An 18,303-nucleotide genomic window follows, 5' to 3' on the forward strand; every position below is an offset into this window, starting at 1 on the left:
CTTGGATCCTTCTTACTACTGTCTTTCAGCCACACCCCTGATCTTATGGTAGGGAAGATGTAACACATGGCCTTCTCAGAAAAGGGTGAAAAATCTTGACAGTCTCGTGTGCAAATTGAGCGCGTTAAAGATTCCTTGGGTGCCCTAAACTCAATTCGGCTTCGGCCACCACTGGGGCAAAATTCAAAATTCCTACCAAACTGAAAATTTGTGTGTGTTCCCGTGTGCTCATATGACTTTATGCATTTCCGCGCGATGTAAAACACTTACCAAAACAAAAGAATGTGAACATGAGGAAAATAAACAACCAGAGAGAGAGAGAGAGAGAGAGAGAGAGAGAGAGAGAGGAGAGAGAGAGGAGAGAGAGAGAGAGAGAGAGAGAGAGAGAGAGAGAGAGAGAGAGAGAGAGAACAAAAGAAAGAAAGAAAAAAGAAAGAAAGAGAGAGAACTATTCCTGAACAATAGGCCTACGGGGATGGATTTGTCCATTAAGGTTCATACTTCTGAACAAAAACACGCCCACACACAAAATACATTCTTTTCCAATAGGCAATGCTTTCACAAATAAAACAAAAACTGTAACGGTGCACAACACATTCACTATCACTCTGTCAAAAAAACACACATCGCTAACATATATCAAATAAGCATATATATGACAAAAAAAACACGCATGGGTACACCTGCATCCACATACAAAAGAACATAGGAACATATTATCGACCCCAACACCTTACCTCTGCAGTCACAGCATGTAGAAGACCGTTATAGGAGACATTGGCATTGAATCTGAAGACAGCCTGATCAAACGTCATTCCAGCTGAAAAAAACATAATTGTTTCATTACACAGTGGAATCTGGCACTCTTAAAATTTGGGGGCATATACGTGAGGCATCGTGATGAAATCAGGCGCTCATCAAAATAATGAAATCATAGCAATCGGCATTTTTTCGTACCGATGGGTAATTTTTTTCCAGTTTTCTTTTTATGACTCAACACCTTTAATATCCATTTAAAAACACATTTTTGTTAGCATTTTACTGAAAAACATTGATTAAAGACACAAAAAAGTAAATTTTCAGTTTCCAAGGACTCTCGGGCTATGGAAGTTAACAAACTTTGGCAGCCATTTTTTCAGTAATTTTACGTCTGAAACCAGGCAACCCTGACCTCCTTCAATCGCAAATATTTCGATTTGTATTCAGCATAAATGGATAGTTTTTTCACCAAACGGACGGCAAATGAACAGGCTTTAAGATGATATGAATAACCCAATATGCCCAAAAAGTGACAAGTGCCCAATTCCACCACGTTGTGACACGTAGCCTATATATATATAGAGAGAGAGCTATTGGTATCATCTTATAGTGTGTTCAGGGGGCTCTCATGGCCTAGAGGTTAAGGTGCTCGCCTCTCATTCAAAGGTCGTGGGTTCAAATCGGGGCAGTAACTGAAAAATTTTCTGTTTTAAAATTGTCTCCTTTCACCTTCTTTCCTGCTCTCTAACAATTTTCTGTAGTCTACTTTCGTCTCCACTTTCAGCCCCCACCTTCTCATCTCCTTAGCCCCCTCCTCTGGGCTCCTGACTCTTTCTGCAGTCTTTCTACTGCTACTCCTTGGCTCCTTCTTACTGCTGCCTTTCAGCCACACCCCTGATCTTCTGGTAGGCAAGATCTACACATAGCCTTCTCGGACACGAGCGAAAAATTTCGAAGGTCCTGAGAGTAAGTTGAAGATCCATTGGTGGTCTACAATCGATAAGAATAGGCTTCGGCTGCCACCCAGGCAAAATTCAAAATTTCCTACCATCTGAAAATGTTTAATGTGTCACGCGTGCTCATATGACCTTATGCAGTTACAAGCGCCATAAAACACTCCCCCCCCCCCCCCCCCTTCCAAAAAAAAAAAATAGTGTGTTCATTTGTCTTGCTTTTAGTGAAAAAAAGTACCCATCTATCTTGCATAAAAGTCGAGATATTTGCCTATGAAGGAGGTGGTGGTCGACTCATGTCAGAAGAAAAATAAGCCAAAGTTTGGTGAATTCCACAGCTTGAGAGCATCAGAAAACAGCAAATTTACACTTTTTATTGTGTCTTTGATCAACATTTTTCAGGAAAACCCACACGGAAATGTGTTTTAAATGGATGTAAAAGGTTTTGAGCAAAAAAAAAAAAAAATTCTAAATAAATTGCCAGGCGTTCGGAAAAATGCCAGTTTCCTTGAATTCATTATTTTCAAGAGCGCTTCACTTTTAAAAATTTGTTTAGTATATTTTTTTTTTTTGGGGGGGGGGGGGGGGGATATAGAGGTTTTACGGCGCTCGCAACTGCAGGTTGACGATATAATGTTTGTTTTAGTAAAAGTTTTACGGCATTTGCAAACACAATTAAGTCATATAAAAACCGAAGATTAGAGGTGCCACAAGAGAGTAGCAAACACAAAAAGAAGGAGAGATAAGGATGATAGATGTTTGATAGGGAAAATGGAGCAAACCAAACCAGTGCACCCGCCTATCATCCACTAAAGATGTTTGTTGTTTGTTTTAGTTGGGGTTTTACGGCGCTGGCAACAGCATACGGTTATATGAGCGCCAAGGGGTGGATGTCAACAGAGAAGTCCTTACAGGGAACTGGGCTTACTCTGCTCATCTCTCTAGCTTCAACAGCACAAAGTCTACTTCAGCTATCATTCAAGGCACCCAGGAAATAGCGGGTCACAAGAGTGTGACAAACATACAAAACAAGTAGAGGAAAATTACTATTGGGCTACTGTCCCTACCACAAAAATCACCTTGACCCGCCGTTACTAATCGCAACATAATTTCTGTTGGCGGTAAACTGTATATTGTGATGCCAAGATACACTCTACATAATTATACCAAAATCGGGTGAGGCATTATGGTGTTATTAGACCTTCAATGACTTCACATGTAACATTACATACATAGGATTAGTAATACTTTTCACACCCCCGTCGTGTCGCATCGCATATTAACATTACCTCTTGTCTTTTATTACAAAGCTACATCTGTGATTATTTATGACCAGAGCAAGCTATTTGCGGATATCGTAAAGTTACATTAAGTATGACACTCGGTAATTAAGACAAAATATAATTAGAAAGACACTATTTAAAGTTTTGGACCATGATGACTATACATCGACATGAAATACATAAATAAACCTAGTACAGTGGCATGTAGAACAAGTTAAAATGCGTTAATAAACAGAGTATATCTAATATTTCACAATAAGAAAAGTGGGCTTACATGTAAGTATCCTCTATACAAAACTAATGTTTTGTGAATTGAGGCAGCGGATACCAAGGCACTCTGCACATGCTTGCGAGCATTCCAGTCCGTGTTTCCAACAGAAGCAGCGTCGAGTGTCACAGTGGTCCTTGCAGGTACATAGCACAATTTTCAGAAGGTCTGGTGAAGTTGCCGACAAGGTGGTCAGGATGAGAACATAATGTCCATCCTTATATTTCCACCCCCATTCTACGGGATTAAGCGTATCATTTCTCATCCACTGTTGCACCTGAAGATACACTCTTAGACTAAGATACTTAGCAGCAGCTAATGTCGGAGGGAGTGAACGCGCCTGTATAAATGTTGATGCTGTTGCAACTTTTGTGCAGAAGATACTATGGCGTAGTTCATCAAGACTTTCTTCTGGTTTTCCATTGTACAGAAGCACAAGGGCTTTCTCGCCTGAAGCAGCAACCCTTTGGGCAGATTGGTTTGTCATAAAATCTGTACTTTTAAGCTTCTAAGAGAATCATTTTGTAGGAACTTTTTCAAAGCAATGTCTTTCCCGATACCGAATGGTCTTGAGGTGGTGTCACAGCCAGTAAGGGAAAGGAGAAAGAGCAGAGAATGTCGAAATGCCCCCGTTTGAATGAATAATTGTTTAATATCCAATTGCTTCACTTTTAAGCTGGGATGTTTTTGTTTGAGTAGAAATAGATGTCATGAGCATGTTCATCAGCATAATGTGCTAACAGAAGGAGAAGAGTATCTTCTCCTAGTACAGCGGTATCTTTGTGCTGCGCACACTTGATTGCTGTTTGGACAATCTTAAGGTCAGCATCACATTCACCGTAAATGACAATGTGTCCTCTGTCTTCAAGCACTGACCCGAGGGCATTGATAAAACGTTGCTTGTTTTGTTTGTTGACAAGGAAAAGATCCTAAAAAGATCATTAAAAGATTGGAGAACCATTTATAACTTAAAATGAAAAGCTTGTCTTGTAATTCCTTTAGCTCTTTTGAGCCGTGTCATATCTTTTGTTGACAGTCCAGACAAATATCCATTAAAAACAATTGCTGCGTTTGGATCATTCCTGCTGACATAGGAAGCATATTATGTATCGATAATACAAATGATGGTGCTCCCTCATTGCTAGGGAATGCGCTGCAGTAAAGTAAAGACCCTCCATCAAACGACGATCTGCAGGCTAGCTGGTGATGGCAGATCAGGCATAACCATTGTCCTTGATTTCCAAAGCTCTTCTAGCAGAGCTGATTTGTTGGATTGATGAAGGATATCTGCAGATTCAGACAATGAAGAGGGGTAGCTGCAAAGTTCGAGTTTAAAAATCTCTGTCTCGTCTTCATATTTTGAAGTTGCAGCTGTCACTAATCTCTGAAACAACAACTGAGAGTCAATAGTCACAGGGTCTTGGTGAGCCTTTAGAGCTGTCTTTGCGGTCATTACAACAACCTTGTCTTTTTTCTTCCACCTTCTATTTTGCTGAGAATAGTTCGACCAACATCTTGTGCTTTGCCAACGTAGACAGCTGTTTCTGCAACCATCCCCGTAACAAAATTTCTCGGACTAGCGTCTTCAACCAACGGATTTTTCTCATGAAGAAACTTGGTAACAGCCATCATATCCTGCGCATCCTTTACCGATCTCGATGGACTCGGTTCTTAGTGCGGTTCACTTGAGAGACGCAACGTGCCTGTCACTTTTTGAATGGCGTTATTTAGTTCTGCGCAAGCTGGTATTGACAGAAGCCATGTTGCTGTCTGTGATTAGCTGATTCCCATGCCTCTTGTCAGTCCCCCGGTTGATCTGACACTTCGCATTCATATTTGCTCAATGGCTAAATCTGAAGAATGTTCCTGCCTTAAAGTTAACGCGATCACTTCGACGAATTACGTGATGGCCGTTGAAAAAAACTCTTATAGATGTGAGGGTGAGTCTCTTCTAGCCTGTTCATCATCTGGAGGTACAAGTATGCTAATTGTGTGTATAAATGGTGTCCTGACGCACCTAGATAGGGCAACATTCTGTGAACAGTAGAAAGATGTAAAAGCCAGTTGCCCGCTCTCTCTGCTTTTAGAAACATCTTTAAGATGTCAACCATTGCCATATATTGAAGCTATACTTTGCTTGTTCTACTGATGAGAGTACCTGCATGATCTTCGACTTTCCTAGTCAAACCAAGAAGAAGTTCATTGCCCTTCAGATCATTGATAGACAACTCGTTTGCCATAACTTGTCTGTATAAAGTTAATAAAACCAGCAAGTCTTTATTCGATACCTGTGAATGAGGTGTTGCAGCATCATGTTTTGAAAAATATCTGGTTGAGAATAATTTTCACTTGAAGCTTCACGGCTAGACAGAGTATCTTCAACTTCAGGTGAAAAACCCAATGCACAGGAGGTAGCTCACTTCCGAATGAAGTGGTCCTAAACGCAGCAAACTGGAGCGGAGCTCACAGGTTTTAGGCTCTCCTTCGATGATTTTCAACGCTTTCCACCACAAATGTCGGTCAATTGTTATAATTGGTATTTTGTGGTGTTATTTTGCACGGGGACCACAAGAACGATCGTGCCATTTAAATGGAGACTATACAATGTGAGGAACAAAAGAACAACTTCATTATCTCTTCCAGACTGTAGGCCTATCTGAATTTATATACACACACAAACACACACACACACATACATACAGGGGCGAAGGCTGACTTGTTTGACAGGGTAATCAAAGTCAAATGGGACCAGTACAGGGCCTGGAGATATCACACAAGAATCTTACTCGAGGCGGCAACACTGCGTTGCGAATGAAAAACGAAAACAAATCCTGACTTCATGTTGTATGCATGTTCAACCGCTAAAATAATCAGGAAAGTATCTCATAAATATTTTTTTCCAACAAACATTAAATTTATCTTTAGATGGGAATACACAAACACAAAGCAAAGAAGCAGAGATGTCAGTTCTACAAAACGTAATACCAGCGAGACTAAACTCTTTGGTAGAACATGACAATTACTTTTTTTTTAATTTCACATTTGGCTGTTTTTGTCTTGCGTTTTGCGGCCAGGAGCCGGTGTCATAATCGAGGTCACGATCTGATTAAAGGACGGTAAAAAGTCGAGGAAAAAAAACAAGCACTTGTCGCAGTCAAGATATTATTAGGAGTTCATTCCCCTCACATCTGTGAGGTAGACTCGACCAGTGTAATAGTTCGTTTACATAATCAGTGCTTGTGACTGCTTATAACTGTGGCCCAAAAGGGGTGAACAGGGTATATGTGGCAATGAAACAGTTTTGACTTTAGCACACATGCTCCCTTCAACTCTTTTGGTAGACTCTTCCAGCCTCACTGTAGGCTTACTTAATCAAAGCTTGCGGCTGCTTACGGAGTGGCACGATAGGGGTGAACAGGCTATTTCTGTGGCTATGAAACAGTTTTGAATGTTAGGCATACCGTTCATTGATGATTATGAGCGTCTTTTTATATTGAATTTATGAGGTTTACGTCTGTGGGTGAATGTGACTGCGGCAATGTTTCAAAATTAGAAGGGAGGCAGTGATTATTTGATTATATAGACGCTTCGCCACTGCCCCCTCCCCCCCCCCCCCCCGCCCCACCACACACACACACACACACGCACACGCACACGCACACACACACACACAGGCACGCAGTCACATACAAACAATATAATGCCAAAAGCTAGTATGAATGAACGACTGAGATATAATCTAGATCTAGACTCAAGTCATTTCTACATGTACTTAAATTAGACATAGATCTAGATCTAAGTAGATCTAAACACATAGATCTATTGATTTACTAAAATAAGTATTTCATGGAAACTCTCTTTTGTTCTTTAATCATAACGGGCATCCATACTTAGCACAGGCGTCTGTGTGTTTTTGATGATTTTAAAACATACATGTGACAACAAAGCTATTCTTTCGATATAACTTATTTCGATAACTCATTTTAAAGTTGCATACTACACAAAATGGCAAAGCTGGCTTTAAACTTCTGCGAAAATGCATCAATAAACCATCAGCGTTAAGTGTGTCACAGGAAGAAAGGCGTCAAGGATTCCAGGAAAGTGCATCACCTCTCGTGGAATGCCCGGATGTAAACAAGCAAAACCGTCTTTTTTGGTTATGGAAACCCTCGATGGTTATACAAGAAGCGTGAATTTTGATTTCTGAAGTTTACATCCATCTCTGGCAGTACTAAGCCAGACAGCTTTGAAAACTTCCTAAACAACCCGAGTTCGGTAATGCCCCAAGTAATATTCAAATCAGAATCATCAGCTCCACAGCCCAGCAAAATAACTGAGCTTTTGTAATTTCACAATTTTCGGAGCAGAAGTATCATTTGCATGTTTGGGACACAGATACATGTATGAATTGGTCAGAGAAGACAGCGATCTAATCAATCCTCATACAACATGACTTGGTCCGCAAATATGTAAAAAAAAACATAAGATGAAAAGTATACTGCAGGCATAACTATATTTTTTAAGGGTCATAGAAACAATGCATATACTGCAGGCATAACTATATTTTTTAAAGGGTCATAGAAACAATGCATGCAAAAGTACATTAAAAAACTAAAAACAACAAAGAATCTATTTTTGGACTTCATTTTAACGAAAGTATAGAAAGGATTTGGATTTATTCAAGGCTCTTTTACAGGAAGCTTATGAGGTCCATTTCTAAATAAGTTTCCCATATTTATGAAATGAAACTGATTAGGAAAAAAACCATGAAATTTAGCACGAGATACCGTTATCTTTTACCCTATTCAACGTAATCACCATCATTATCAATGCACTTTTGCATTCAGCATAACTAGCCATCAAATGTAGAGACATATGTGACTTTTTCCAAGTACCTGATCACCTCTTTTGAGGCAAGTTTTAGTGTCTTTTTTCTGTCTTGTCTTGTAGGCTACTTGCAGCGAATAGGGATTGAGATTATATCAACATGAAGACCGGTCCTTGTATGCACACATAAATGGACTGTTTTGTAAATTGTTTGTGTATGTTCTTATATTGGCCTTATGCCCAGCAGTAAGTAGCTCACTGTGCTACTCAGCATCAAGGAGTTTCTGAGTGAAACTCTCTAATCCCATGAGGCATTTGTCGAATCTCTCAAAACTCAAAACAGCAATGAGACACTCTTTCTCTACTTGAGCATATCTTTCTGTTCTGTTTTGGCCAATGATGTCTTACAGAAAGCAACTGGCCTCAGCCCTCCTTCATATTGCAGGGGGGATTATACATCACCCAAGACCATATGAATAACTGTCCGTTTCAACTACTGTTGGCTTTGTTGGGTCAAAGTATGTGAGAACTTGCGCTGAAGTTATCAGTTCCTTAACTTTGCATAATACTGCAGCTTGTTCAGGACTCCCTGACCATGCCGTATCTTTCTGCAGCTTTACGAACATAGACAGTTAATCATGCATCGATATTGCCTGAGCTCGGCTACATTAGACAGTTCTGGTAGGCCTTGGATCACTTTGGGCAACACCCTTTTGAGTTAACGACTAGCCCAGGGAAGGTAATCTCTGACTTACGGCATTCACACTTATATTTTCTCAGTTTAAGACCTGTTTATTCAACTCTTATTGACTTTGTTCAGCATCATTTCGTGTTCGGACGTTGTTTTGGAGTCACATAATATAATGTCAAAGTAGCAAATGCCCTTGAAAATGTTCAAAACTGTTTTCAGGATGACTTGGGACACTGAACTGATACCAAAAGCAACTGGAACCTTCCATTCTTATAAAAAAGGGTTGGTGTGTATGGTATGTAACGCCAAGTTTCATAGCTGTTGTGGTAGCCACATATATACCTTTTAGCGAAAGTTATGTCACACCCACCTTAAAGGTACAATAACTCATTTACTATTCAACATAGCCAAGAGGAGCTTGGTACATGAAATCTTTATTCATTTTCTGCCCACAGGACACAAAAAGAATTGACAAATGTCTTTCCTTATTCAAGGGAGATAATTTTATTCACACTGACCCTCACAAAATCCAAATCAAAGTCTGCCCAGTATCGCGTGTGGCCTCCTCCTGCTTGAATTACTGATACAAAACGTCGGTTCATTGACTGAATTAATGTCCTTATAGTTGTCTGAAGAATCCCCTGTCATTCCTTGTGAAGTGCAGCCTTCAGTTCCTGATGAGTCTGTACGGAGTGTGGCCTATTTATAATCCTTTAGTCAAAGTCATTCTAACAGATGTTTTGTTGGGTAAACTCCCAGCAGTTTCGCCTATTTATGTTTCAGGGGTCCTCCATACCCTCAGCCTCATGAAATAATCTATCTACTCCAGATAGACATAATATATCAATGGAAAGGGAATTGGATGGTCTTTCAGACTTGGACAATAGATTTCATTTTTTGTCAAGCTGTCTTGAAGTGGGACCTTTTTCCTTGTTACCAAAAATAGAAACAAATTCCCAAAAGGGGGACATTTCTCGTTCTAGTGCACAGTAGAATTGTAAATGGGCTGATCTAACAATGTTATGCTCATATCTGTGCCTGAACTACAACAGGGAACTGCTGCTTTTTCTTTCCTAATCCTTACTATCGTCATTTTCCTCTACTTCTTTTGTAAGTTTGTCACACTCTTGCAACCCGCAATTTCCGGGGTGCCTTGATAGTTGAAGCAGACTTTGTGCTGTTGAAGCTAGAGAGGTGAGCAGAGTAAGTTTTAATTCCCTGTAAGGACTTCTCTGTTGACATCCACTCCTTGGCGCTCATATGACCTTATGCGGTAGCAAGCGCCGTAAAACCTCTACAAAAGCTAAAAGCTACACTTTTCCAACTGTCACAAAGAAGGGAAAAAAAAAGTGTTTGAGAAATTAGAGTTTACAATTATTTCATGGAAAAGTGCATTCAGTTCTGCATACTAAGTGTCAAAGATACACCATTCTGTTGGAACATAAAGAAATGAGAGCCATTCTAGTACATCCTACAATTCCTAGTTATTGCCCTTGTTTCTGGAAATTTCACATTACGTCTTTTTTCTCTCAGGCCTCCGGCAATAATCCATCTGTCCCCTGATAGACATATCATACACCAATAGAAAGGGAATTAGATGGTCTTTCAGACCTAGCCAATAGATTTCATATTTATTAAGCTTTCTTGAGGTGTGACATATTTTTCATGTTACTAAAAATAGATGCAGAAACAGAAATCAGACTGCCCCAACAATCACAATGAAGAAAAAAAATATTTTACAATTTAGAGTTTACATTAACTTGATGAGAAAGTACATTCAATTCTGCATGTAATGTGTAAAAGACACCTCATTTTGTTGAAAAATAAAGAAATGAGGGCTGTTCTTGTGCATTCTACAAATTCTCGGTTATTGCCCTTGAAACTGGAAATTTCAGAGCAAAAATTTTATAATAAAACCATCAATTTTAAAACCTATTTTATATTTTTTAGTCTATTTAGCCCTTTTTATTAGATAAAAATACCTTTAAAAAACTTTCTTTATGAAAATAATTGTATTTTATGGGCAAAATACCACACCCCCAGCCATCGTATATATTTATACGATAATACTGCATGAACTGCTGGGAGTTAAGGCTTGTTGATCTTGCAGGCCAGTCCCGAACAAAGATTTGATGAGTTTGGAAGGAGTTTTCACAGACCGTGGCTATTTGTGGTTGGGTGTCATCTTTTTAGTAAATTCCAACATCCGTGACATGTGGGGCAGTCACCGTGACAAAGAATTTCTTCGACCTTTGAGGTAGCTTTGAAAAGTAACCAAATGTGTATGAAATAGAGCAGTGATTCCATTCCAAACCATCACATTTCAGCTACCGATTCGGGTCACTTGGTGGACATTGGATTTGGGAAATCTCTATGCTCATCTTTAAACACTTTTTCTCTTCCATCAATGCAATGAATTAAACCATAGCTGAATGAAACACGATCCCAACGTCTTTAGTTTCATCGCCAATGTTGTTGCGCCCAAATTTGTTTTGGTATTGTTTTGGTAAGTGTTTTTACGGCGCTCGCAACTGCATAAGGTCATATGAGCGTGCAGGACACACCTAATATTTTCAGTTGGTAGGAAATTTTGAATTTTGCCCGGGTGGCGGCCGAAGCCTACTCTTATCGATTTTAGACCACCAAGGGATCTTTAATGTGCGCAACTTGCACACAGGCCCTCCGAGATTTTTCGCCCTTGTCCGAGAAGGCTAGGTGTAGATCTTTCCTACCAGAAGATAAGGGGTGTGGCAGAAAGACAGCAGTTTGGAGGAGCCAAGGAGTAGCAGTAGAAAGGCTGCAGAAAGAGTCAGGAGCCCAGAGAAGGGGGCAAAGGAGGTGAGGGGGTGGGGGCAGAAAGTGGAAACGAAAGCAGACAACAGAACATTGCAAGAGAGCAGGAAAGGAGGTGAAAGGAGACAATTTTAGAGAAGAAAATTTTTCGGTCGCTACCCGGATTCGAAACCAGGACATTTTGAATGAGAGGCCAACACCTTAACCTCTAGGCCACGAGAGCCCCCCCCCCCCCCCCCCCCCTCTCGGCACTTTACATAAATACATGTACAAACAATATTCACGCATGACACACACACACCCACACAAACACACACATCTATTTGCTTATCACAAGCGCACACTGACATATCGTTACGAAATGAGTACATACAAATTAATAATAAAATAATATACGCAATGCAATTCGCAAAATACATAAATGGATACATAGTGATTTACATAACATTGTACTGAATATGAATCTACTGATATAAAAATGATGTCATTAAACGTCTGTGTGCCCGGTGAAAGGTACCAAATGACGCTTTTTGAAGAATCCCATTTTTTTCCATTTTCATGTAAAGGATTCATTTTTGAACAATATGCTTTTTTAATTTTAAAAGTAGTTCTTTAGATATGGGTGATTTTTGTAAGGCAGGGTATGGAAACAAAGTTTTGAGAAAAACGGCTTTAAAGTTTCCCCATTATTTCTGTTTCAAATAGATAGATCTACGCTTCCAGCCGACCTGACAACAAATTCGCTACTTACAAACCAACTTTAAAAAGCAGCTTGGATAAAAGAACAGCTTCAAAATGTTTACATTACGTCTTCAAAACAAATTCGCCACCACCTTGAGCAAGAATTTTCAAGAAATTAGATCTAGGTTTGCGCAGGGAAGAAATATGTGATACAATTTGCTCTCCAAAAAGACGAAAGGGTGTGGATGCTCAAAGCTTCGCTATGTTCACACTTTCTAGATATTCATGCGCACTACTCGCCACTAAAGAGCGGAGAGAATTACCTAAACTTTGATATGCAATGTGATTGGGTTGACTTTATGAATGGACAAGAGAAACCATCCGCAAAGTTTACTCAGAAAACACAGCTTTTGGGATAATGCAAATATACCAGGGTGAGTCAAAAAGTAATGCAAGTTCGTTTATAACTTAAAGAAAAAAAACACACTTGCAACTATGATATCTCAAATCGAAGGGGAGCATCTGAGGATCAGATTTTTATTTCTCAACATAGTCTCCATTTCGTTTAATAGACACTGTACACCTTTTACTAAGTCCACCTATGCCAGCTTCGTAAACCTGAGTACGTTGGTCGTAGGGGTACAGCAGTCTTGATTTCTCCATCGTTCGAATAGTGTTGACCTCTCAATGGTTCTTTCTAGGATCGAAAAGGCGGAAGTCGAAAGTAGCCAAATCAGGAGAATAAGTTGGATGGGGCCGTGTTTTCCACATAAACGGGGTGACTATCTCCCTTGTTCGAGTACTCGAAAGCAGGCGGGCATTGTCATGGTGAAAAAACACTCCTTCCAAGTTCAAATTTGGTCGGACTCGTCGAATTCTGGCTTTCAGTCGTTTCAGTGTTTCAATGTAGGGTTCAGAATTGACAGTTGCTCCTCGTGGTAAAAAAAAAAAATTCTTCGAGATGCACGCAATGAACGTCCCAAAACACAATTGCCATGATTTTTTCTGCCGACTCCTCGGGATGATGCTTGTCTGGTAAGCGTATGGATACGTCTTCCTCTTCTTCCGGTTCATTGCTCACACATCTGACCCACCTATACAGTGCCAAAATCTAGAGCTTGGTCCTTGTAAACATTTTGAGGTCAGTTTTGGATGTTATCGGTGGATTTTCCTTCTAAAACAAGGAATTCAATCATTGCTCTTTACATCTGACAGACCTCCAAGAGGGTACCCATTTTGATGTGACGTCATTCGGGCCAAATGAAAGAACCTTAAATTTTAACAACTTGAGTTCAAAAGTATATGAGCAAGTATTTGTGAGCTGAATTTCATTAAATTTGATGCAAAATTGTGAAAATCAACGAACAACTTGTATTACTTTTCGACTTCCCCTCGTACCTTGTGTTATAAAACATCTTTAAAAATGTATTTACAGTAAAAGGAACTCAAGTCCTGGTAAATATCGATAAAGGAATGGCTAAAGAATCCGTTTTTAATGGAACTTAGTTTTAGTCAAAAATTCTATTTTTGACCTTCGAAGCCTGATATCTCAGTTCAAGCCAATGCGTCTTTTGGTACCTTTCACCAGGCATACTCACAAATGTGTCTTTAAAGATATTTTAAATTTAGACTCAGATGTATGTCTCAAGGGTTGGAGAAGAGAGTTCCAAACTGATGGAGCAAGGTGGGCAAACTATCTTTTAGCTAATTTCTCACCTCCTTTTCTAGGAATTTTTTTAAATACTGATCGCCTGATCTTAATGAACTAGAGTGTTTACACATTGTCTACGTGATTCAAAGCAAATTTTGTGCGCAAGAAGCGTTCATTCCAACGCAGACTGAAAGAAATCAATACCAACACTTTGCCCCATGTACTACTTCCAGTATATGATTTCTTTCGTCTGCTCTTGTACAAAGAGTCTCATAAGTCAGACAAGTCATACTTTCATTTTTGCAGCAATTCTTTCGCTGTACCAAAAACTATTGTAATATAATGGGTGTGACAGAACTTTTGCAACTCAGTATATGTTATGGAAATGAGAAATTTTAAGATATGACCTTAAACTATAGAGGTTGAACTTTTGAAGTAATGTTCATCTCTGATAGGACTGAGCCAGACAGAACCTAAAAAAAAGATTAGTTATTAGCACTCAGAATTCTGTAAGAATCCAGAAAACTGCTCACCAGTCATTGACATTGTTCTCACCTGGGACAGTGTGCAGAGACTTGAGGTGCGTGGCTTCTACCTCCTCATCCACTGGCACTGTGAATGGGCCTATAGGAAAATAGAATATTTGTGTTTCCATTATGTGATCAGTTTGAGTTTACATTCCAATTATTTCAATACTTCTTACCACACAACAAATAGCATCAAGTTCTTTCAGCTCCCGATTAAGGGGGCTTGTGGGTCAAATTCCAACACATAAGACCAGATTTTCAAGTAAAATACCAAAACTAAGTTTGTGATATATTTTAAAAGTTGAATCAATATAGTTTACAAATTAAATATACTGGTCATAATGTTGAAAAACACTTAGAAAAGAGTCATTAAAGAGCATTTTAAGAGCACCCCCCCCCCCATCTTCCCCCTTGACCCCACCCCTACAAAAATTGGCTGACGACTAAATTTGATGTAAAATACCGGAACGAAGGAAATGGGCCAAGCGTAGCAACGAGCTCAAAGCCACAACAGTTATAATAATCTTAAGTACTAATGGAAAGCTCACAATTTCATCCAGCCTACTATAATTAATGCAACCACATTAGATTAGTCTAATACGATGTGAACCAACGGCATTCAAACAAGAGATGCCCTCCAAGAAATTCTCCTTATTTTGAAAATGATGCAAGCAACAATTGTTTGACTTGATAATTTGTCATGCTCTGCAACAAAACTGGTCCACATTTGAAAAAGCCTGACTACCATTACAGAAACATTTCTCAAAGTGAAATGCGTTGATAAAAGTTTACAATGATCTTCTATGTGCAGTAGATGTAGGTTGTTTCAATGCTCACAATGTTACACTTAAGTGCAGCATTAGGCACCACTGACCACTCCATTTTATTAGAAAGGCTAGAAAAGTAGTTCTATCTTATATAGATTATTGCAATCCATACCTTATAAACATATCAACAGAACTAATGAATAAACTGCAAAGATACCACAACCAGGCAACACGAGTTGCGAGAACACACAGCACCATTGCTTTTACAAATCCATTGGCTTCCTGGTCAAGCTCGTATTGACTTAATGTGCCAGATGTGTTTAACTGTGCAGTGGAATCAGGTCCTCGTCAATTTAGGGGCATGTGGAGTCATTGGTATCATCATACAGCTTGTTCATTTGTCTTGCTTTCAATACAAATAACACCCATCTATCTTGAACAGAAGTTGAGATTTTTGGCGATTGACGGAAGTAGGGGTCACCTGGTTTCAGAGATAAAATTAGCTAGAAAATGGCCGCCAAAGCTTGGTGACTGTCATAGGTTGAGAGTCCTCAAAAAGTGAAAATTTACGACCACAGTATCTGTCAAATTTACAATTGGAGTATACGTGACGCATCATGACGGTTCGGTCACTAAGTACATATTTCATCATTTGGGTTTTTGGTACAGATGCAATGAGGACATACAGTCAAACCTGTGTAAAACAGTCACCCATTGTCAAATAGAAAAGTGGCCGTATAACACATGTGGCCGTCTTAGACAGGACTGATCAAAAAGAAGAAACTGAGGTCCAAACCGTGGCTGATCTCAGGCTTTGGACTGCTGTAAGATTAATTCAAAAGGGTTTTTGTTTTCTTTTGAAAAGGGTGTTTTTGTTGTTGTAGTTTTGTTGGTTGTTTTTTGGTTAGCTTTCTTTTTGTTGCTGATTTTGTGCAAGTGTAAAATAAACTAAATGTTACGTAAGCAAGACAATGAAGATCGAGTGCCATGGTAAAACAAACACATGGGTCGCCATCACTGGGAGAACGAGTCATGCTTCTGTCGCATGTTCACGTCAACGTCCATTCTTATTTTGTTACAGATTAGGTAAACAAAACAGTCACCTCACACACGATTTGTGCACAAGTTGTGGACGCGGTTTATAGGTTAAGACGAATCACGTTTCCCTCACCAGAAGCTGAAAACTTATTTTTAGGCCTACTCATTGATCAACATTGGGTAAACATTCATTGGAGAGACTAACAATAACGAATGGTGAATGAATTATGCGACCCATCCACAGAATGAGGAGCCGATTAAAAATTGATGACAAAGCCTGGGGCGATGGGTGACCATGCCTGGCCGCCTGAGGCAGATAAATTTGACTGCAGGTTGATAAAATAAGGTGGCTGTGCCCACTTTGGACAGGTGACCCTTTTACACAGTTAAATTATATCGAAAAAACGCAAGGGGGGAAATGGAAAGTGGCCGTATTATACAAGTAGCCGTCATGGCAGGTTCATGTGACACCAATATCAATGTATATGAAAACAAATAACACCCCCACCTGTTACTCTTTCCATGCATGCAGTCCAAAAGCACACAACATATGTTGAAAAAAATAAAATCAGCAGGGTTGTGAACTAAAAGCTTCAGTTGAAAAAAGAAAAACAATAATGGAGTAGAACCAAGTTCTGCATAAGGTTTTATAATTTTTTTGCTAAATCTTTTTAACCAGATGGCACTTACAAGGTGACAGGCAGACATGCTTTAATTAAGACTGCAGAGACGTCAGCGGCAGACATGCTTTAATTAAGAGTGCAGAGACTGAGAGCAGTGTGAACGGATTGATTGTAGTGAGAAAGCAAAGAGCACTCATGGATGTAATCTCTCTCATTCGATAGGGGCTTTTTAACAGGAAGGAATTTCACAGGAAGGAAAACAAGAATATGGTTTTCATTTAAAAGTACTTTTAAACGCAATTTTTAAAAATATTTAAAAGTGCAGCAGTTTCTACAAATACACAACAAAATCATATTGCTCTGATTATCATGGGTCAAAATTGAAAATGTAGATCTACCACATTGTGCCTCTCACCTAAAGAATTCCAAACTCAGTATCCCATTTACTTAGAACTAATCTTAAAGTGTCAACAAACAAGTGTTAGTACAATTCTTACACATGAACAAAAGGAAAATAATTCAATTCCCCTAACCCTTTCCTAAAAAGGATCAGTCTGTGATACTAACCGAGTCTGTAGCCTCTAGGAGTTTTGTGCATCTTGACACATACATCTCTGTTGCCTGAAGCTCTCACACCATCCAGCACTGAGGCTATCAGTGCATCTCTGAAAACAACATGAGGGTGTCAAAAGGAGTGAAGAATAGTTATTCATTGATGAGAATTTTATTCTAAAGACACCAACATCACATCAATGTCATTTGGCGGACAGGGTACACAATGGAAACACCACCCCCCCCCCCAATCCACATCACCTGTTGAAAATGAAAATTACGACCCCACACAGATTCAAATCCTAAACTCCGAAGTGTTAACCATGTTATAGAACCATTGGGCCCTAATAAGGTATCCAACTCTTTCCACTCCAGAAACCCATAGGAAGAACAAAACAACCTTATTACCCTATTCTTTTCCCTTTTCATATCTTATTTCAAATAATATTTTGGGGTCCTATAATAATAATAATATGAGGAAAAAGAGACTCCCAAATGTTTCAGACAATGAATTACAGTGTCCAGGAGATTGTTGGCATGTTTCTCAACATAAAACAAAGGTGAAATGGATTCTTCGATACCCAAATGCTACTTACAAAATTACAATAAGTGTCAGGTTTTGCGTCTAGTTTACAGAGAGTACAGTCTTACAATTTGATTGGAATGAAATGGAAGAGGATAAAAAAGCATTAATTTGTCCTCACGTTTAACAATGTTTTTATATAAGTGTTTTTCTAAAAATGCACTACAATAACAACACAGACATGTTGAAACTATAATATAATTACAAACAAAACTTACTAAAACAAACAAATTCCATCAGCAGAAATTCAGTAGCATCTGTTGACTTTTCGTGACAATTTAAAGTATAAAAATATAAAAATATATTG

General features: G+C 39.1%; 1 protein-coding gene across 2 annotated transcripts in view; it reads right to left on the reverse strand.

Annotated features, from left to right (window-relative positions):
* LOC101847707 (dnaJ homolog subfamily C member 13) overlaps positions 1-18,303 on the reverse strand; it is a 336,952-nt gene that overhangs the window by 246,270 nt on the left and 72,379 nt on the right. For both annotated transcript variants that reach the window (XM_005092779.3, XM_005092778.3), the window contains exons 10-12: positions 17,429-17,526; positions 14,462-14,530; positions 738-820 (exon numbers count right to left, since the gene is read on the reverse strand). In XM_005092779.3, coding sequence (XP_005092836.1) covers positions 738-820; positions 14,462-14,530; positions 17,429-17,526 — 250 coding nt within the window. The remainder of the gene's footprint in view (positions 1-737; positions 821-14,461; positions 14,531-17,428; positions 17,527-18,303) is intronic.

Source organism: Aplysia californica, unplaced genomic scaffold (genome assembly GCF_000002075.1).
Source record: "Aplysia californica isolate F4 #8 unplaced genomic scaffold, AplCal3.0 scaffold00052, whole genome shotgun sequence".
NCBI lineage: Eukaryota > Metazoa > Mollusca > Gastropoda > Aplysiida > Aplysiidae > Aplysia > Aplysia californica.